The sequence below is a fragment of the Urtica dioica genome, chromosome 12 (assembly GCF_054948205.1).
Source record: "Urtica dioica subsp. dioica isolate 48M chromosome 12, U.dioica_male_clone48M_v1_H2, whole genome shotgun sequence".
Classification (NCBI taxonomy): Eukaryota; Viridiplantae; Streptophyta; class Magnoliopsida; order Rosales; family Urticaceae; genus Urtica; species Urtica dioica.
The window spans coordinates 17,999,165-18,022,124 of record NC_142767.1 but is presented as its reverse complement, the minus strand read 5'-3'; the positions used below and the strand labels follow the sequence as shown (position 1 = coordinate 18,022,124).

At 33.3% G+C, this 22,960-nt stretch overlaps 2 protein-coding genes and 1 long non-coding RNA gene across 3 annotated transcripts; all 3 read right to left on the bottom strand.

The window, feature by feature from the left end:
- Positions 1-2,043: 2,043 nt before the first annotated feature.
- Positions 2,044-3,408, bottom strand: LOC149379791 (uncharacterized). The gene is made up of 2 exons (XR_016294043.1): positions 3,104-3,408; positions 2,044-2,113 (listed from the first exon to the last, which is right to left on the bottom strand). It is a non-coding gene; the product is annotated as an uncharacterized LOC149379791 (long non-coding RNA).
- Positions 3,409-11,041: 7,633 nt separating this feature from the next.
- Positions 11,042-15,904, bottom strand: LOC149379790 (uncharacterized). Its single transcript, XM_089602338.1, has 8 exons — positions 14,848-15,904; positions 14,164-14,240; positions 13,900-14,068; positions 13,440-13,528; positions 13,107-13,271; positions 12,943-13,020; positions 12,308-12,411; positions 11,042-11,600 (listed from the first exon to the last, which is right to left on the bottom strand). The coding sequence occupies exons 1-8, from the start codon at positions 15,485-15,487 to the stop codon at positions 11,495-11,497; spliced, it is 1,428 nt and encodes a 475-aa protein (XP_089458464.1). The 5' UTR covers positions 15,488-15,904; the 3' UTR covers positions 11,042-11,494.
- Positions 15,905-16,328: 424 nt separating this feature from the next.
- On the bottom strand, positions 16,329-19,526 carry GLY2 (Metallo-hydrolase/oxidoreductase superfamily protein). The gene is made up of 7 exons (XM_089604190.1): positions 19,417-19,526; positions 19,203-19,325; positions 18,876-19,037; positions 17,539-17,617; positions 17,234-17,347; positions 16,945-17,121; positions 16,329-16,857 (listed from the first exon to the last, which is right to left on the bottom strand). Exons 1-7 carry the CDS (start codon positions 19,461-19,463, stop codon positions 16,783-16,785), a joined length of 777 nt encoding a protein of 258 aa, XP_089460316.1. The 5' UTR covers positions 19,464-19,526; the 3' UTR covers positions 16,329-16,782.
- Between the last annotated feature and the right edge of the window lie 3,434 nt (positions 19,527-22,960).

The following is a 22,960-nucleotide window of genomic DNA, read 5'->3' as shown; positions in this document are numbered from 1 at the left end:
TCGTAACCAACTGATCTTTCATATTATTTTTTTCATCAATCAATTGGAATCCAAATATTTTTAACAAACTATATGAGCTGACAGTTTTATCTTAAAAATAAGATTACGTTGGTGGCATCTTGAGATTTCCCAGAATTTGAAGAAAAATTATGCAAAGAGCAACAAATGCCAAAAACAATTTTCAAAGTCCATCACGGACCATGAATTAGTGGTCTAAAAATTAAGAAAATATGATATATTATACTTAGAGATCACTAATGTCCATATATGATAAACGTATAACAAACGATCATATAAATAAAAACAAATATCCATTAAACGGTTTATCTCTCTCTACTCTATATTATTATAGGAGCAACAAACAAACAACCTGCCAAAAACTCAAGAATCTATGTAAATATGAATGATGTTAAAGGAAGCATTGTCTTGTAACTTCTCTGTCGTCTGAATAATAATTTATACATAAGAAAACCGCAAGTGGTGGGACATTAGGGTTTTTGTAAATATCAAGCTATACAACACTCATAATTACTGTTACGTGTGTGTGTGAGAATAATTCCTTTGTATATTGATCAGGACAAAAAAGTAAATAAATTATATGTGTAACTTATTTATATATATATATATATGGCACTTGAATCAAGGATATGTGTAGACATACATATCGTATATATAGATGCATAGGCAGATATATTAAAGTGACCAACAAAGTGCGTTACTTTCAATAAACCAGAAAAAACTAGGCTTCAAATTTCAATGGAATATTGGTGGGTTCTCGCTGCAACATGACCTGCTTAGAAAAGCTTTAGTAGATCAGAGATATGTGGAATAATTACGAGAAGGAAAACTTTAGCGTAAAATAATAATATCGTTGCCTGATATAACAATTCATTGCATTGAAGAATGAAAAGGGTTAAAAATGTGGTGCGCGATGAGTTGGAAAAGGCCAAGACATACCTACAGTATTCAACTTTTCCCTGTCTGGTAAAACCTATCAATAATGTGGTAAACCGTAAATATATGAGCATGCAACTTAAGCACACACACATATACATATATATAGTATAAGAAACCTATAGCTTAGATTATATAGACCTGTAATAGGAGAGAAAATTAGCAAGTTTTTTGGGGAAAATGAGGAGTTACTTTTTCATCTCACGTATATAATTATAATAGACATAATTATTAGCATTTTTTTTAATTAGTAGTATATATGAAACACGTTAGAAGAACATAGATATTGAGGCCATTAAGGTTATCTTTGTAAAGAAGTGTGTATATACTTTTTTTTTTTTTTTTTTTGAGGAAAGTGTATATACTATATAGACGTGACAATTTCTCATGTACAAAACTGTAAAAGAGTACCTTTGCAATTACTTGACCGTGTCAGATAAATTATTGTACTACTCAGCTACCACTGATCAAGGAATGAATTACTATTGATCATCAAAGATAGATTGTGCATGAGGAATACACAACATCAATTATATATATAAACACATAATTATGGATGCACGAAAAACAAATATAAATATGGTCCTTTTATCCTTTATGATGCATGATCATTTAAAGAAAAACTTGCATGTGCATATGTGAAATGGTAAAATACACATATATATATATATAATATTTTTAAATGGTGATTTTATATATATATATATACAAACACACATATATATATATGCGTGTGTGTGTATATATATATATATATATCAAATGGTAATTAATATATATATAATGAATAATTTGTTGAGGAACACAAGAAAATGGAGGGCAAGGGAAAGGAGGAGCTCCCTTCAGTCCAAGCACAGAGAAAGAGGGATGCAAAATATCTCCCGCTTCATTCACACAATCACAGTAGAGAAATATACATATATATATATATATATATATATATGTGTGTATAGATAGATATATGAAATATCTCTTTCTTTTTCTACTGAGTGTTTGAGTGAATGAGTCGGCAGTTACTTCACAAACCCTATTCTGTCCTATCCATGAGTGGGCTGAAGGAAGCTCTCACTAACCATTTTCCTTTCTCTCTTACACGTGTGCTAATTGTTGCATGACTTGCAAAATTAATCAAGCCCTTTCAAGCACTTCTATAGTGGATCTGAAAATATCATAAGAACAAGTGATATTAGGCTTGCTAGCTCATGTAACAAATGTGTATGTATATTGGAAGAAAAAAGCATGATCAATTAGCAAAATCATTCTAATTTTTCAGAGATGTCAATGGCATTGACATTTAATGATTCCCAAATCAAATGCTCTCCAAAACCAGTCATCCCATATATATCTTAAAACTTTAAATATTGTTGCTTCAAAACTTCGGAAACACTTTCATTTGCATGCTATTGATCCCTGAATTCACCTCTAATATTTAACTTAACCACTTTTAATGAATAAAAAAAATCATTTCATTGTGAAAAACACACCCAAACAAATACCTAAAAAACTAGTATATTTTTTTAATGAGTTGCAACTAAACACGAGAATCGTGGACTAGATGATAATTTTGACTTATAAATGATAATTTTGACTTATATTTTACAGCAACATATAATATTTTTGCCGTATTTTGGTTTTTATACTTCATAGCTCATCAATATATACATCTACCTTTTATTTTCCGAAGGCTGATAAAACTGACATTTTACCAGATTATTTGAACCCCCAAAGTTATTAATCAGAAGAAAAATGAATAACCCATTTTCTGCTACATATGAATTAATCAGAAGCAACACAGTCACAGATTACGTGAGAGCCATAGTGAAATCGCGAGATGAAAGACGATAATCTAGAGCAATATATACAGTTCAGAAAGTGGTAACAATATTTAGGAAAAAAGAACAAAGAGAATTATAAAAGTAATGAATAACCAACATATGTGATCTGAAAAATGTCACTATGACAGATCGTCAAAGAACTGTCTTCTAAAAAGAGCGATGTAAAGAGAGGCATATTTATGAACACTATAAAATAACCGATCTGAAAAATGGTGGAAGAAGATGATATATAGCAAGTACAAACGGCAACAATTAAATGTATAAATATGTATGATAGTGTTCAAAGAAATTGGAGAAAGATGATAAAACTTAACTTGCATCTGTTGGAGTAAATTGTGATGGAAATCTTATACCTTCCATCGTTGAAACCCTAAAAAAAATAGCATATGTACACATGAAACCCTACTCTTCTCATATCCCATTTTTTTATGTGGCAACCGCGAGGAAACAGAAAAACTAGAAAATAATAAATAGGGTATTGAAGAGGAGGAAAAATGACTTGCCCAGAATAAAAGGAGGATTTATTTTTTCTTTTGTTCTCTTCGATTTTTCTCTTTATTTAATAGTAAATGAAATGATGGGTCACTATCTCCATGAGAGTCAGAGACAAGGAAAGTGACTCCAAAATCTTTTAAAAATCTAACACAGGGTAGAGAGAGAAAGTAATAGGGCATAGTGTGGGAGATAGAGAGGGTAGGTTTTATTTTCTGTCTTCAGGTGATTTTGTAGCAGATAATGTTAAATAAACAAGAAATAATGTGAAAATTAAATAAATTTTTGAAAAGCTAATTATATTAAAATTTCACAAAGAAAAATAGCTATAACATATCATTCTTTCTTATTTGCTTATCAATTTTTGAAAAAAAAATAGTAACTTCTTTGAGGGCATTTCAAAACTTAATTGAAATGTTGTCTTGTATTTCGTTATTTAAAAAAAAAAAAAAAAGGGAAAAAAAAAGTAGAGGGTCATATCATATGGTTGTATATATGGTTGCTATCAATGGACCGACTACATAAATAATCCTATTTATTTATGCATGCAAGAAATTCTACTATTATAATAATTTACAAACATGTTTACTAGTCTTTTCATTTCTAAATTAGATGAAGGAATAATATCATCGAACATTGTAAATTTTCTTTGGAAACGTATGTTAATATGTAATTTTATGTTTTAGCTCAAGAAAGCAAATAAGGCCCTACATGTAAACTTTTGTGTGACAGTTTTTTTGTTGGGTAAAAGACTAGTGACGTAGACCAGTCCCAGTCAATAAAAATCACTACTCTGGACTACACTCTCATAAGATTAATAGCATGATTCATGAAGGGAATATGATACTTTTTTCTAAATTTTATAATCAAAATTAATATCTTAAAAATTCTTCTTGGCAATTCTTAAATAGACAAAAAAAACAAATTATCGGACCTTAAATAGACAATTAGTAAGTATAATAGATATTCTTTGCGACGACCAATGAAAACATTACGAATAAAATAGATATTTTTTAATAATGTGTTGTTCCTCTTTATAATAAAAAACCGTCCGATGTAAATAATAAACTATTGACGGTGGAGCTATGGTACTTTGGAGTTTGGAGATAAATTTTGAGTCTTTACTTTGACAGTATTATATATCCTAAATAATGAGACTTATTTGGACAATGGTATCACATTGGAGACAACTATTCATTCATTTATTTCATGTGATTCTGTCCATTCATTCTGTGGTTTGATGCTTTGATTGATTGATCGACAATTTCTCAATTTTCTCACTCCTAGCTGTGCTGTCTCACATTGCAATGTAACTTTTGATCTGAAAAAGAAGTTCATGAGTTAGGAGACTCAGCTCAGGAGGATGACTTCTCTCTCTCTCAAATTTGGCTTTAGCTTTTTATAGTAAATAGTCATTTAATTATTAAGCTAATGATATTTTGTTTCTTAAATTAGCTTTTTGAGCAAAATGGTTAGGAATTTGTGCATTAATCGTTTTATACAATTTAACCACTAAACTACTCAAAACATGTCTATATTTGACTTGTTAATTTTATAGAATAGACTAATCAAATTAGAATCCTATAGCTTTTTTTTTTTTTTTTTTTGAGGAAAATCCTATAGCTTTCTTGAACCATTGAAAGTGAACTTTAACCAATGTTTGATTAATAATTAGAAATTAGCTACTTTTATTATTAACTTACAAAAAAAAAAGTCAAAATGCCCTTTAACTAAATTTAATTTTAAAAGATAAACAAATAAAATTAATTGCATAACATGGTACCTTTTTTAGAAAAAATATTTAATTAATATTTTACTTTATTTTCTTATTTTTCTCTCTTTCTCTCTTTGTGCACTCTATTTTTTTCCTTAATTTTTAGTCACGTATCTATTTATACTGGTTTATAACACTTACTATTGACTGTTAGTTACATCAAACAAAAGGTTAATATTGTTTCTTTATTACATTATTCAAATAAATATCAATCATCTGACTTTTTTTATATGTCAAAAATATAATAAATTACATTCACTAATATATACAAATATCTAATTTTGAAGTAAAATTATATGTTTTATACAAGGATAAAATAATCTAAGAAGTCGTATTAACAGTCACTCATTAAAATATAGACATTTATTTTTCACTTTTTAGCTATATAATAATAATTAAGTATTGATAATATTTATAAAAAAAAAGTATTTGCAATATATTCACACTTTTTCTTCATGTAGATCGGTGGTTCTAACTTCTAAGGGGTTGACTATACTGCCATAGTTGGTAGTTGTTCTTTTAGAAGAAAAAAAATTTGTAATTAATTTATAATTGTGCTAGAGACTTTACTGGTTATTTTGGCCAAGGTTTGAGATTACGCATTTTTTGCGTGGAGTATGCGCTGGTTTTTCGTCTACCACAAGGAGCTGAAAGTCGTTCATTAAAAACAGGAAAAGACAAAATAAAAAATAAAAAATAAAAAATAAAAAATCAGTTTTTGCACACGTTTTTATTTGTTTTATGTGAGTTACTCGTCTCAATACAAAACGTAACCAAAACCTTAGGCAACCACGCAAAAAATTAGAAAAATGAGTGAAAATAAAACAGTCCGAGTCATACTAATAGGAAAGTCAACAACATCATCAAACTTAGTACACGCTTTGATTCAAATTTGAATATTTAAAAGGAAAATCATTAATGAATATAATATAATAAACAAATTAAATATTGATTAAAATAAGTAACTTGTGAATCGTCAATAAATTTTCGTTAATTTTTATTTATGCGTGTAATAAATAAACGAAAATAAACCAAAATAAATAGGCGAAATATTCAACCGACTTTTAAACAAAGTATAAACAATATAAATTGTTAAATGACTAACAAAAGTCACGTCATCAATTGTGGCTATGTTTGAAACTTAACTGAAACGATGACTAGATTGCAATTTGCACGTTTCAAGTGGCTTAATCCATATAATTTTTCAAAAGGAAATTGCCACAACTAAAACTCTTTTGGGGATAATTTACCTATTTCTATTAAAAATAAATAAAAACCATATATATTAAGACTTTTTAGTTACTAATTCGTCACTAAATCACTATAATTAGTGACAAACTCGTAACTAAAAAGTCTTAATATGGTAAATTTTTCATTTTTATAAAAATGGATAAATATTACTCCTAGTTTATTTATCCATCTCCCAAACCAAAATCTCATTGCACGATTTTGCTAAAACTCGCAAGTTTCCGCAAATATGGTTCATTTCTCGACCAGTCGAAGATCAAATCATTCTCAATACCAAGGTTCGAAATGCCGTTTTCGTTGCCGTTTCGAGCCTCCTAATTTACGGAAAATCAACAAACCGATGGAAAACCGAACGGAAAAAATGTGGAAAATGGCATTCGATTTGCCATTTTCAAATGTCGTTTTCCATGAAAAACCAAGCCGATGGAAAACCGAACGGAAAAAATGTGGTAAAATATATTTAAAATATATACATGTAATACATACATATATTATTCAACTTTTAAACATATATAAAGAAAATACATTATGTATATAATCTTTTTGAGAGATGCTATTTATCACGGGTCACGAGCCCGAACGATCCACACATTCATTGACACGTGGCAATTTCTTTTTTGTGTTTGATGCTTTGGTGGGGAGTCGTGCGAATTTGTGCTCGGGCTGAAAAGCATTTCTGAATCTTTTTTAATATAAAATTGTGTATATATATATATATTATTTTATAAATGTGTGCTATTAATATATATAAATTTTTTTTAAAAACAACAGTAAAAAAAATGACAACAGGGAAAAAAAAACCGACAAAAAAAGAAAAACGACAGACAAAACGACAGATGACGAAAAACGATAAAAAAACGAAAAACGACGAAACGAAGAAAAAAAAACACCTTTCGTCGGCCAGAGTCCTCTCGGCTAGCGACTTTTTCGCCGGAAATCGACGATTTTCGTCGACATTTGAAATCATGCTCAATACCAAGAAAAACCCTCGGTTTTCAAGGGTAAGAGGATTAAATTTTGTAACATCCCCAAATGTTTTGGTCAGTGGCGGACCCACGTTGTAGCCTCAAGAGGCCTGGGCCCCCCAAAAAAAAAAATTCAGGCTTAAAATTATTTTTTTTTTTCCAGCCAAAATTCAGTTTTGGCCCCCCCCCCCCCCCCGCTTCCGAGTCTGGATCCGCCCACTGGTTTAGGTTTATGGATTTTTCGTGGAATTTAATTTTTAGTTATTGAGCTCATTCAGAGTATGATATTTGATTTCCTTAGGCCCCGTTTGGTTAAGTTTTCCATTCCTGTTTTCTGTTTTCTGATTCTAAATTCTAGAAAACTGTTTTAGAAAAACTGTTTGGTTATAAATTCAGAAAACAGATTTAGAATAATGTTTCTGTTTTCTTTGAAATTTGTTTAGAAAACAGAAAACAATGAAAAGTTGTTTTCTATTTTATCTCTATACAATTGAATGGAAAACATAACCAAACAACATTTAAAATATTCCGAAACGTAATTCTAAATCTGTTTTTTAAATTTAAAAATTAGAATAAGAAAACAGAATTTAAAAACAGAAAACGAGTTTAGAAAACTAAACCAAACGGCCCCTTAGTTTCCATAGCCGATCATGATGTCATTCGTTGTGTACGAATGTGGACAATATATCATAATTAATGAGGATTTATTATGATTAAAAAAATGATAGATTTTAAAATACAAGAAAACAAAGTGAGGCTTGAGATACTAGAAAGGTTCAATATAGGTGTCCAGGGTGAGCTAGAGTCCTCCTCAAAAAAAATATTTGCATCTTTTGTCAGTTTTAATTTTTTTATATATTTTTTTCCAAAAAATTTATAAATTAGTCTACCTTGAACTTCTTTGCATATTAACTTTTTTAGTTTAGATTTCTAACTTCGTCCTTATATATATCATCTCACTTAGATCATCTGTAACTCACTCCATAATAGAGTGCGATGTGATGAATGGGGTTGGATATACTTCAATTCAATTTCATTTCCCACTCCATATAAAATTACAAATATGTAGTTTTACTATTCATTTCACTCAGTTTTTTAGTAGAATTTTAATCATATTTAAATAATTTAACTAATTGCGAAACAACCTCGAAATTTATTATATTTTAATTTTATTATGTAATTATATAAATTTATCACAAAACCATTATATGTTATTCTAATTTGGTATGAACATCGATAAAAAGTAGTCATTAAATGGCATATATACAAATTGAAATCCTAAAAAATAAATTGCTAAACTTAATACACTAAAGAATCAAGTGCAAACAATAGGATAGATATAATACATTATAAAATTAAGTGCAAACGCATTGATAGATCATCTGTGAGAAAAGTATATTAAACTGAAAAAAGATATGTAATATTTTTAAAACTAAAGGAATAAATCACATATCTCGATTAAACACAGGAGATACTGCTGACACTTTTCCCTTAGAAATATGTTATATCGCAAATACCCTCTTTTCCATTATTTTTTTACCAAAAAAAAAATTGAACTCCCCAAAATACCCTAAATAAAATAAATATTTATTTACTAGTTTATTAAAAAAAATTAAAACTTATAAAAATAAATCTTTATCTTTTTATAAAAGAAAGATTTTGATTTAATTATATATATAAATAGAAAATAAAGAGTTATTTCAGAATATTTTGGAGAGTTCAAAATAAAATTTTGGTAAAAAATAAATGAAAAGAGTGATATTTACGATATAACATATTTTTAGAATAGGTAGGTGTCATTTATATTAAACTTAAAAAAGATGCCTCATATTTTTTAAACTGACGAGATAAATTACACAATTCGATTGAATACAATGGATACATTTAATATTTTCCCAATTTTTTACATCAAAATATCATGTGTAAATTATATTTTTGGAGTTTTCAAGGTATCAAGAGACTTTTTTTTCTTGTAAAACTGGTGTCGAGTGTCGACACGATGTGTTGGGTCAAGGGCTTTTTTTATTTTTTTATGATGAAGTTAAGATTAATATAAGGATTCAAGCCGAGTGATTCACATTAGGACAAGTCAAAATAAAAAGATACTCTCTACCTCCCCTTTTCTTTCATTACCCAATTGGAAAAAGTTTGTTGGATATCCTTTTGTTCAAGAATTGTATCATTTGCATACGATATTTACAATTTTTTTTTTCATTTCAGTGGACAAGATTTGCCGTAGTGCAATGGAATATATATATATATATATATATATATATATATATATATATATATATATATATATATATATATATATATAATCGAGGGGAGGGGTTAGGTACCAAAATGTTCACTGTGTAGTTACTAGAATGATCTTATGTATCTTTTAATCTAAATGCAACATTATCATCACTGCTACTAAAATTCCAGTTCCCAGTGCTCTTCTCTTTTACTATATCTCTGCAGATTCCACTCAGAATATATTCCAAAGTTTCCAATAAATGGTTTGTTGCTTCCTTAGCTGTAGCCATATGCGACGTAGAGAGTGCTAGAATTTTTGTTTCTTCATTTTGTTCACTAGTCTTGTTTGCCATCATATTATTATTACTATTTATATATAGAAAATACCAATAATAACACTTGTGCAGAGCATCAGAAACAACGTGATGGTGGGCAAAAAAAAAACAATGGCCCATAGGACAGTCCTTTGAGCAATTTGGCCTCAAAACGTTCACTTCAATGATAACCAGCAAAGCAAAGAATATATTTGTTTGCTCAAAACAGCAGAAACTATAAGCTCTAACTCTTCCACATCACCGATTTGCAAAATGACTTGCTTTAATATGAGATCTTAAAGCGTGCCCATTCATGAAAAAATTTCAAAAAACCCAGAAAGTCAGAACCCAATACTGTTTTTTTTTCTTTTTTTTTCTTTTCATTAGGGTAATATTAAATCAAAGATGTAATAATATATATTGCAGGAGTCAACCCTACGAAGCTTGGATAACATTTTCGTGGTCCCAAAAGGTGTACTATTTTTCTTTCTTTCAATTATTCAAACAATACTAAATTGAATTTTCTTCCCAGTGGTCTGTTCAATTTTCAATATTTTTTTTCTTCCACCAAGTGTAAAAATTGATGAGCTGTTTTTGTGATTCACCTTTTGAGCACTAACAGATGGTAATGGTGTGAAGATGTTGCAGGGATGACAAAGTTGCTGGTTGATCCCCACAACTATCTACAATGGGGAGCAAAGAATTCTGACATTATAAATAGGACCACCAGTGTCCTTGTTATGCACAATCTTTTTCTCTTTCTTTCTTTTTTTTCTTTCTGATCCCTGCTTTTCCATCAGACTTCATTTGTAGTCATTTATGGTAGCGAAAGTTTTCAAATATTCTTTTGCCGATCAACCACAGACTGTATTTATCTAACCATATGGTAACTGGGTAAGAAAATACTTCTTTTCTGCAACTACAATATGTGAGTGTGTGTGTGTGTGTGCGCGTTGGGTGGGAAAATGCATAGACTCTCTACTCCATATAAAATTCCACGTGCACATAATGAAACAAATCATTATTGATATTGTCATACTCTCAGCAAAAGGCTCAGGAACCCTAACGTAGCCTACAAGTGAAAAGAATCCCTAAAGCCAAACCTAGCTAGCAACACTGCCAGCCAGAATCGACCCCTCTCTGAAGCGCACGGGGTTATTTTTCTTTCCTTCAAACTTTAGTTACCGGCTTCTAAACATTTAGCCAACCATATCTACAACGTATCAGTAACTCGTGGAGTTGCATGAAGTAAATAGTTTCAAGATGTTTGTAAATAAAAGGCGCGAGTGAGGACGAAAGAAACGTTTATATTTACACCAAATATTGACATACAGCGCTGGATGAGAAGAAAAAGAAAATTCAGCCTAACCACCTCATCTTGTTTTCGGGACCAACCGAGCTGATAAAAGCCTTGACTATGTCATATCTCTCGGTAAAAGTGTCGTATCTCTCGGTAAAAACTGAAAATACATAAGACCCCTGACCAGTTCATACCTCGTATACATGTGTGTGTGTGAGTACCTTCTGTTAGATCTGCTTGAGCCGGCTAACTGATTAGATGGCTGTAACAAGTTTACTTATTCATTCTGTTCGCTGGTTCGACGAGATGGCTACGTTTTTAGTGAAAGAAGGCTTGTGGTGCAAAGCTGATACCTTTTTTTTCTCTCTTTTATCTCAAAACAACTGAAACAACAAATTTGTTGACCCGTCTCCAAATGTTCGTAAATGTGGAGGCTTAACCACCGCCCTGCATAGAGGGCAAGTCCGTTCTCTCTCGAACCTGGAAAAACAAGTAACCCTCTGTCAGTCAATTAGATGAAGATTAAAACTACACAGAAACTAGAGTAATATATTTGTTAGAACATTTAAACACTTCAAGTGCTTTTACAAAGCAGGGTTAGATAGTATACAGGCCATCAGCCATTACTATTAATGTTTCACACAACATGTTAATACATTACTTAAATGCTGTCAGCCATTACTTGGAATGAATTTTGACCTAGAACACTTTGCACTAACACCATGTATATAAAACAAGTGCTAGAAGAGAGTTATTATGTAAAATATTTTTATTATTTTTTGAAACCCACATCCGTGAAAAGAGTTTATGGAAAATGCTAGAACTTATCAGGGTTCTGCTTCGCAAAGAGACCATCTAAGAATGCAAATAGTACCAAGACATTTTGATTCTATAGTTTGTCTTAAGTTGACACGCCTAAAGTTAACTGTGTACTTCATGGTTTTACCCAGGTTCAGTTGCTCCAATGTACAATAATTTTACAGTAGGCATGGTTTTGAAAGAATCATATATTCACGAAAGCTTTGACATACCAAAGCTCTTTATACACACTCAAGAATCACGTGCTCTTACGAGCTTCAGCAAAGACAACTATTTCTCCTTGAACAATTATACTGTAATGTCCGATTGTCTCAACAAGTACAATGGAATTATGATGCAAAATTGTTAAATTGAATGCAAAAACTTACCACTCTGAAACGCAGTCCTCACAGAAGATGTGCTTACAGCGCAAGAGAATTGGAGAATCCATCTTTTCTTGGCAAATAGCACAAAGATCTCCAGCTGCATTTACCTAAAATCAAACCCAACCAGGTAAGGCACATCATTTATTAATAAAATGAAAGAGATAACCACCGTTATTCAAATGCTACTATATTTACTAAGTTAAGGAGACAAAAGCAAGATACATGCATAAGCCATCTGCTGGTATCACGCATATCTTCCTTTCATCAAGATAAAGCAAGCGATAATAAAGCTTTAGTTATTATATAACTAGTTACAGATTGTAGTTTACTACTATGCTTTTTAAAATAAATAAAAAATAAAGCTTTTGTTTATATATTAACCAAAGCTTTGGTTGCAAAATATACATTCTTAAATGGAGATTTTCCAATGCACATCAGCAGATGAAAATGGGTGAGAGAAATAAAAAATCAGGATGTATTATACATTTATTTTAATGGTGTTAAAAGATCATGTCCAAGTGACGTCAATAATAAATGGCCTTAAAGCCCTAAACCATTTAAATTTCACCGAGGTTTTGCCAATCTGCACTAATGCAGGATAATAGTTTAAGCATGATACGACCAATATATATATATACCTGTTCGGGTGTGGCATGAGAGCCATAAAGGATTTCCCTCCGTGATAACGCATTCACAGCAGATACGAATAGTCGGACCTAAAACAACATAAAGTGTTGCCACAAATGCTTAATATTTAGAGATCTTAATTTTGAAACAAACATTAATGTACTTTCCTAGTTACCTTCTCGACAACAGATGTGAGCTTATAAGTAAGATACAATCCTGTTGTTAGGGACGAGAACAGGCTTCCATTATCCTTGTTCAAGAAGAACCGATACCAAACAGGTGTTGGTAATAAAACACGGTACAATAGCAGGGTATACTCAATTAGGGTTAACAATTGTCCCTGCAATTTGTTATGGCCATAAAAAATCAGGAGGTGGACACAGATAACTACTAAAATTCAAGAGCTATATTTTGTGTAACATATTTATGTCCTGTAGATATATTCAAGAGCTAAACTTTGTGTTCACATTATATATTCTATAAATATCTACTGGATATAGGTTATTACCTGCCGACGGAAGCTATAGCCTCTTCCATTCTTGTAATACACAAGAACCAGACATTTTACAGCCATTGCAGCCTGCCTCATCAATGTATCTGAAAAAATTGCAGCAGTGTTAGTCTAATAAAGAATTAACAAGACAAGCAGCAGAAAAAAAAAAAAAAAAAAAAAAAAAAAAAAAAAAAAAAAAAAAAAGAAGAAGAAGAATGGCTCAGGATGATATTTAGAGAAATAATGCACGATCAAAGTAGATTCGAAGAACACCCTGGCGGAAGTTTTATCCCAATCCTATAAGTATCAGACCCATATATATAACTTGCAATAATTCAGCAGTCAACCATCTAGCAACCCATTACTGTTAAACAAGTAAAATAATTAATACTACACAAGCTCAAGCCTTTCAACTTCAGCTAAAATATAGTACTGTACAGAGAAAAAGAAAGAGAATGGAAAACAGAATTCATACCATTTACCAAAATGATGAATATGGCATGCCAGAATTGTGGAGTTGCTTTTGGAGGAAGCATGATCAATGGGTACAATATATCATCATTCCGAAACCACCAGTAAATAACAGCTACGTGAAGCATAAATCCGAAAAAAATGCCAACAAGTACATAACTTTTCCTCTCTCCCTGTTATGAAACCATTAACAAAACGAAAAATTAGTCCCTCGTCTACTCCAATGGATTTTAAGTTATATCAGAGAGATTGCAATCTCAAGACAGACCTTTAGAGCAGTTTGCCTCCGAACGATATCATTTGATTTGAACATGACAGCGGACACCCACACCGTTGCGAAAAAACCTGTAGCTCACCAAACAAAAATAATCAATGGCTGCAATGACAATAAATACTAGAGAATATATGAGACAAAAAACTAAAGCACTAAACTCAGTTAACCAAGTTATCAGCCCCACTGTGTTCATATTGTGAGAGACCTATAAATTGAAGTACAAGAACTACAAGGTTGCCTTAAACCACTACAGATAGAATTGATAAAGAGTTCTACACCAATAGGAATGCAAAGTGTTCACATATAAGCAACTTATATCCTTCTTGCTGTGATACCAAATATCAATCAACATTGCTGTACTTATATATATAATATAATAATGCAAATGAAGTTCTATAAGCTTTAGCTTCTAATATCATCTCTAACAAACTTGCTAATGCCTTCAACTAATTAGAAATGAATCCAAGTACTGTAGAACTACAACACATTTAATAGAAATTACCAACACTCTAACAAGAAATCACTATCTAAAGTAAATGAGTCTCTTCCTTTCGTACTTGTCCCAATCATCATCAATGAACACGAGAGCAATTCAAAATAGAATGTCTGGCGAAACATTGCAGTAATAATAAACAAAGTTTCAATCGAAAACTCAAGAGAAAAAAAAAAAAAAGGTACCTATCAAATGCTGACGAATGAACACAACTAGCAAGAGAATCGAGAACGGAAGAATCTGTTCAATCCACTGAGCAATCTGCTGAATATCGTAGCTCTGGTACCCTGGATCCTCCATCTCGCCTCCTCCGCTGCCGCTTCCGAAGTTCTCGGGCCGAGCCGCCGTAGGAGACGGCGGTACCAACGGCTCTCTCTCCCTCGCCGACCCAGGCTGATGATCGTCGACCGACGCCGCCGATCCTTCGCTTCCATCGGCGCAGTCGTCGTGTCCTCCTCCGCCGATGATTCGAATCGAAACTTCGCCGGAATCGTCTCCGCCACCGCTGGCTCCGGCGGCGCAGGGCTCGGCCGACGGACTCTGGGAATCGGGCGAGCGACGAGGCGAAGTAGAAATCACGGCGGCGGCGGCGGCGTTGACCGCGGCGGAACCGGCGGACCTCGCCTGCGGAGGCGCTAGCATCAAGCCGGAGTACTCGAGCGCCAGCGACAATGGCGATCGAGTCAGGTTTCCCGCCAGGAAATCTCGCAACACGTCGAGGCCTCGAGATATGCCTCTCCGAGGTTCTCCATCGCTGCTCGCCGCGTTTCTCGGGGACGAATTCGCGAACGGGTTATTATCGGAGCCGTGACTCTGTGCCTCCATTGTTAACAACCCTCGAGCTCTGCCTCACTCTCTCTCTCTCTCTCTCTCTCTCTCTCTCTCTCTCTCTCTCTCTCTCTCTCCTTAATAGAATAAATTGTTACGAACGACACAGAATCAGAAGAAGAGAGATTCGCTCTTCCTCGTAAACAAAGATTTTTGAAAACAAAGATTTTCGTTTCCTTTTAATTAATCATAAACAGCTTGTATCGTTGATCCAGTTGTTCCAAAGACGGACGATTCGAGCCGGTATTATCTGAGGGACGAAGTTATTTGTTTTTTGTTTTTTTTCCTGCTTTTTGCCTTTTTCAACACGGGCACAACAATGTAACCAAAAAAAGTGTCTATATAAAATATATATTATTAAAAAAATAAATATCGATGGCGATAGGAAAGGAATGAATATTTCCCCATTTTTATTTGATTAAATCAAAGGGGAAGTAGCGAGGTATCGGAACGCGACCGTTGAACAACTAAAAGTCAATCCTGAAATTTTTGTTTAATTTATTATCCCATTTTAATTATGCCAACGCTCTCTTTAACTACACCAGTTAAGCAAAGTTGTAATTGCACAAATTTGTTCGATGCAAAACTAAAAAGGACATCCACACCGTCCATATTTCTCTGTCAAGTTTCTTGGTTCTCCTTTTAGCCAATTGATCTTCTGTTCTTTCTAACCACTTTCCTGGCTTTATTTCACTTAGTGGATTCATTAATTAATCAATTAATTAATTAGAATTTCGCAATTGCGCGTCTACCTATGACAACAGCTTTTTTTTCCCTCACATTTGCGCGTATTATGTTTGATGTTACAGCTTTGATGACGAGCATTTCAAAATTCAAAGAAACTTTCGCAAAGACTTTATTTATGAGACCCTTCAACACTTCGTACACATGCTTGGAGTGAAAGAAACGACCATATTTATGAGAAAGGACCGAGAAAATATCTTTTAGAGAAACTTGCCCGTAACTAACACCAAAACAGAGAAAGTCATTACGTTTTTCCTCTTTTCTCTTTGGTCAAACTATGTGTTCTCTAAAACAATCGAAAAGAAGAAACAAAAACGCCTTTTTTTCTCAGCTTTTATTGTAGTCTCATCTTCATCTTCGAGGGTGTCTCTTTTAACACACTGACTTCACATTACTCCCTAGATTGTTGTCGTTCACAAGGTCTGTATGTCGTAGAAAAAAACCACTACGACGAGGACAAACAAGTCTAAGAACCTCGATACACATACAAGGGTTCAACCTTTATTTTATGGAAACCCTTTTTCCAAGCCGGTCGGTCGTATAGCATATTAGCCCCTCCAGTTGTCTTTCTGACGCCTAATCTCCCCGAGGGCTTCAACAGAAGATTTGCACCCGACTTTCTCCTGTAAAATAAGAAAAATAAAAAATATAAAAAAAAAATTAAAAAAAGGACTGGCAGATTAGACAGGTGTAGAACAAAATCGGCGAACCTGAATCTCCGGCAAATTGGCCCGCACGAACGGGTTCGTTTCCATCTCTTCCTCGATGGTCGAAGGAATTGTCGGGAGATCGGACTGGCGTTGCTCCCGGGCCCACGATAGCTTTTGCTGTATCTTCTCATTGTCTGGCTCGATGGTGAGAGCAAACTGCAAGTTTTTCACCGTGTACTGTCGGGGCAATATAAACCACGTCAGTTCTTCACCTGCGAACAAGATTAGCAGATGATTGATACATTTTAATCTTTGATTGTGTTTTTTTTGGGGGGCTCTTTTAATTAACCTCGTGGCCACAATAAACTCGAGTCGGTTTCGGCAGTGAAGCTAATGTGACACACAGAGACTGATGCATTTGTTCCGCAGTTCCCTCGAAAAACTTCCCGCAACCCGCAACAAACTGTTTATTTGACAAAACATTAAAATTTACCGTAAAGTACTGAAGAAAACAATCTTTGCATATCATCAACCACATGAAAAGTGGTTGAAGAGCGTAAAAGGAAATCACTGAGCTATATATCCCAATTGTTCATTTTCAGTTAGGCAACGTAATACACTGGAGATATGTTTCGGTTTATAGTAACAACTTACTAGTGTGTCACCGGTGAAAACAGCGGGGTCTTCGTCCTCTTTGCCGGTCACATAATAGCTTATGTGACCTTTGGTGTGGCTATAAAGAAGAGTATACAGACAAGCATTAGTATAACAAACCACCAAGCACAAAACAATTCTTCACACGTACATACATAAACTCGACGAGTGTGCAAACAATACAAACGCGATAGATTGGGTTGTCGAGAACGAACCCATGTCAGAAACATAAAGGGAGTTCACAAGGTTTATAAGATTATAGATTACTCATTTCTTTGCCCATTGCTTTTGAGATGGATCTCATACTGCATTACTACTTCGAACACCAGCACAAAGACCCACCATCTTGAATTTAAAATCTTCTATATTACTCCTCTCGTTACAAATTGCTTTCGAGATCAAACCCAACGAAACCTAGATTAGAGTCTACAAATGCCAAACGAACAGCCATCCAAATATTATGGGATCCGGACCCGAAAAAAATGAGCGAAAAAATCTACCATCTTAAAGGCACATGATACACACACACCTAACAAAGTTTATGAAGTTTAAGGCCGCTAGTTACTCTGAATGATTTCGAAATAGAACCACAATATCATCTATCTTTCAAATTTTATCGGCCTCGCTCCCACTTTCTTTCCCTATTTCACCTCCAACGATCTCTCAGCAAGATGGCCTGTGCAGTGACTGAGCTGGCAGTGCACAATGAGTGTAAGCTCGAGTTTCTTGAGCTCATGATGAAGAGACCGTGTTGTTTCATAGTTCGGGGAGCTGAGCAAAGACGATGATGCCCTCACTTTGCACCTTCCAGGGAACGAGTTCCGATACGCTATCTATGACCACGAGTTCATGAACGTGACCGCCCAACATGTCAAGGGTGAGGAATAAGATGATCTACACTGATCCAAGTAGGGACAGAGCCCTTTACGGACCACTAGGGGCTTAAGCCCTCAAACCTTGGTTTTATTTTTTTCTCTTTTTTTTTAGTTTATATAGGAAATTTTCATTTTAGCCCCCCGGTAAACTTTTTTCAAATCAGCCCCCTCTAACCACCTCCTCTACCTCCGTCCCTGGTTGCAAGCCACCGATCGATCAAAGATGGGTCTCGATGTGATCCAAAGCCGGAATAGCTGAGAGCCAAGCCCCAAAATTTTATCCCAAATGTGAATCCCTTATCCTTATTATCTGGTCTCTCTCCTCTATTTTATAATTTGAAATGTCCATAGCCTACGGGACATGGGATTTTTTATGGTTTTAGGCGATAGAACCCCAATATCATACGAAACATTTCAGTTCTATGCTAATATAGAAATGGTAAAAGAGAAGAGAATCATTACCAAGGAGTGTGAAGCGACAACACAGTGACATCAGAGCCGAGCGATATCTTATCCCCGTTCTCGACGACGTCGGTGCAACCCTTCACGTTGTCTTTGGAACCGCCGTACACTTTTATTCCCGGCACCAACTCCTTCAACTTCTCATTCCCTCCGGCGTGATCCCTAATCAAACAAAAACCATAGAAATCCAGAAACTGTATTTATCAACAAGCGATTCGATAGAATTAGGTCAAAGGCTCCAACAAAGAGTTCATTTTCGAACAGATCCTAAATCCGAGACCTAGAACAAGACATGGATTTATCGAGTGTGGATCAATTTGGTAGTACCAGTGGTGGTGAGTTGTGAGAACGAGCTTGAGAACGACGCCGTGTTCTCCGGCGACTTTGAGGACCTTCTCCGGCTCGACGGGATCGACCACCGCCGCTTCTTTAGTCGTCTCGTCCACGATCCTGAAACGGCGATATCAAATAATTCAGTTCAATTGATGGTAATACAATCACTGAGTAGGAAAGTCAGAGAATCGATTGTTCGTATACATACAGGTAAGAGTAGTTGTCTTCTAAGCAAGGTATGTGATAAATCTTCATTTTTGTTATTCTTCTTCTCTGTTGCACGGTTTGTTTGAGTTCTGGACTCGTTTTTATATTCAAAGCGAGGATCGTAACCGTTAAAAAAAAAAAAATAAACAAATAAATAAAAATATAAATATAAATAAAAATAGAAATCAACTAACAGTTAAATTATCGTTTCCGTCAAAAAAATATTCTCAAATACGTATTTATCGAGAATAATTTAGTGAACAAATATGAATAAATAATTATACATAAAATAAAAATAAAAATAATATTTTCATTATATTATAAGTCATAATTCAAATAGTTCAACATGATAAATTAAATACCAACACTAAAATGAAATATTAACAACACAACATTTAACAATTATAATATGGGTCCATGAGATATATAATCATATTTACAATTTTACATTGTTCTATAGTAAACGTTTCGTAAATCTTAAGTAAATAGTCACGTTCATGTATTTACACGCGTAAATTGACATAAATATTCCACTATTTTTTTCAATGAAAAAGCTAACCAAAAATGTCGCGTAATGTTTGTCACTATTTACCTATTTATGAAACGTTAATTATATAGCATTCTCAAACGTCTTAGTTGGCTAATTACTTAATTTTTGTTATAATATTCATGCTAAAAATCAACTAGTTATACATAAAATTCATGTTCCACGACCAATTGACAAAAACCAAAAAACACATTAAAAGATCTGATAAAAAATTGGAAAAATTTAGATACAAACTGATATTAATACCAATAATCAAGTTAGAAACTAATAGAACTTAATTATAAAAAATCACAAATAATTTCATTAAAAAAATTATATTTTATCAAGGTTTGAAGTTCGTCGGGATTTGAAAACTTACCAGTCTCCAAGCTCGCTTTTCGCCAGGACGCAAGGAAGAATCGCCTTCATACTGACCATTAAAGGAAGGAATCTCTAGGATTTGGGAAAACAATGACGAATCGCCTTAAGCCGAATGGGAAAAACTCTAAAACTTCCCGATACTTTTCTGATTTTGGTCTAAGTTTTCTCTTAAATATCATAGTTTTTTTTATAGAAAAAAAAAAAAACGCTTAATCAAGTTGGGTTTCACGAACTAGACACCGAACCGATTTCCGTCCGATTTTTATCACGGTTTTCAAAGTACGACGTGATTTTGTACGAACCAGTACTTAGACTCTCCAAAATTTTGGTATCTGTCCGGTGTCCGCTTAATTCAAAATAATAAAAATATCATTAATTATTTTTAGACTTTTCAGCGTATTTGGTCCCTAAATTTTTACGTTTGTGACTTTTGCTCCCTAGTTTTTTTTTTCAAGTAAACCCCATTACCTCAAACTCCCAACCTTTGTTTACTGGCACAAATAGTCCTTCGGTTAAATGAAAATTAGAAGTATGACCTGGCTCTGATTTTATTGACCAATTTTTTTTTCTTCTTTTAGAATACTCAAATTATTTGCGGCTTGATATTCGTTGAAGCTCATAGATGCAAGAATAGTCACTATTTGTGAATACAAACTCGCTACCACATCTTTTTTAGCAAACAAAAAATATCACTCCCACATTGATCTAGGTGATCCTAAACTTTCACTGCATATATATATATATATATCTACACTAAAATCTGATATCAAATTGGGAAATTGACATAATAATGTCATCTCCACGTCATTGTACCAAAATTAACTATAAAGCAAATATTAATTTAATACATCTATTACTCATGACTTGATGCAAAAATTATAATATCATTAATAAATATGTCACAAAATTCAAAATTTCGTGACAGATTGGTCACGAATTATTTGGTTCTCTTGATAGATCGATCACAAAAGTTTAAAACTCTTGAACGATTTATCACATAATTTTGAATTTTATGACCGATTTATCATGAAATCTTAAATTTTCGCAAACATCTAATGTCCATACATTTGTATACACATGAATAAACTAGCTTTTCTTATACGTATACATATACGATATTCGGTTCGGTGAAGAAATCAAAAATAGCTTTTCTTTAAATAAGCGTGGTAAGCTTTTACTTGATTTTTTTTTTCTTTAATTTCTATCAGCATCTATACTTTCTCATCTATGTTTTTACATTACAGATTATTTTCATAATGGGTATATTTATACACAAATCGATGACGCTTAATTGAGAGAGAATTACAAAAGGAATCTTGGAGGTTTTGTCGTTCTAAACGGCCAACAATCTCGATCCCACGAAGCAACTCAACCTTCCACACAGCCAAGCCGGAGCTTTCTACTTTCCGACCGTATCAGTGATCCGATCAGTACACGGCTCCTACAACGAGCTTTTTTTTTTTTTTTCAAGTCAGCTCTTCTTTCAACCAAAAGCTATACGACAAGAGCCAAGTGTTTATTTATTTGCGTTCAAGTGGGAGAAATTAGAATCAAGCTTTTGAGAATATGGGATTATAGTCTCGTGGGGGATGAGATGCCTGCCAACTAGCATGCCCACTATTGTTGAGAATAAGTATAGGGTAAAAAAGTAAGGGAAAAAAAAAATCTTAAGGTATTTTTATTAGTAAGCAATTACTTTTCCTGTATTTAGTAATAAATTTGTAAAATTTTCCTTTAAAGTTGATTATGGTCAAATGCCAAAAAAAGTTGGTAATATTAGGTCAATTTCGCTATCTAATTTTGACAAAGACAACATGTTTTTTTTTTCCGCCCATATATGTTATGAATTTCTTGATGTGAGAATTATTGTTCAAGGGAAAAAGCACAAAGACCATACATATTTTTGACACCCCCATAGTCATATACTTGACTACCCTCACGAATCCAAATACTATGTTGAATCTTTCATCTTTATTACGACAAATGAGTGCGTTTTTATACTTCCTAATCACTTATATCTAAACTTGAGCTGTTGCAATTTCTCGGGTGGATTTGATATTTTTTTAGTGTGTTTTGGTGACCCACGGGCTTGGGAGAGCGTGTCGATGTTAAGGACGTTATCGGGTCATTGCGCGATATTTCACAACAATTCAAGACGATTCAGACACGTTTGAGCAACTTAGAGTGAAACACGAAATATGGCGTCCACTTCTGCATATTTTGAGAGTCTATATTGATTTTTTTGGACCAATCTGAGGGAGAGGTTCGAATCATCGAGGCATAGATGATTTGGATCCGTTTTTCTTTTTTCTTCACCACTCGGACAATACAGGAATGATTCATTAACAACATAATTTTTTTTAATCTTCTGTTTGTGGAAGTTGATTTAAATAGTAATAGGTTATTTATGAAAACATTGGCCTTTTTATTTTTATAATTATAAATAATTATTGTTATATCAGCTAAAAAAAGTAGTAATGGAAATAATGTCACAAAAAATAAAATTGACCGAATATCAGCCATTAAAAAAGCTCGAGATAGTTGTGTGGTGAATTCGTTTACTCTTTTTTTTTATGTTATTTTTTTTATTAAGTGATCAATCAAATATTTACTCGAGTCTTTCAATTAGCTGAGACAT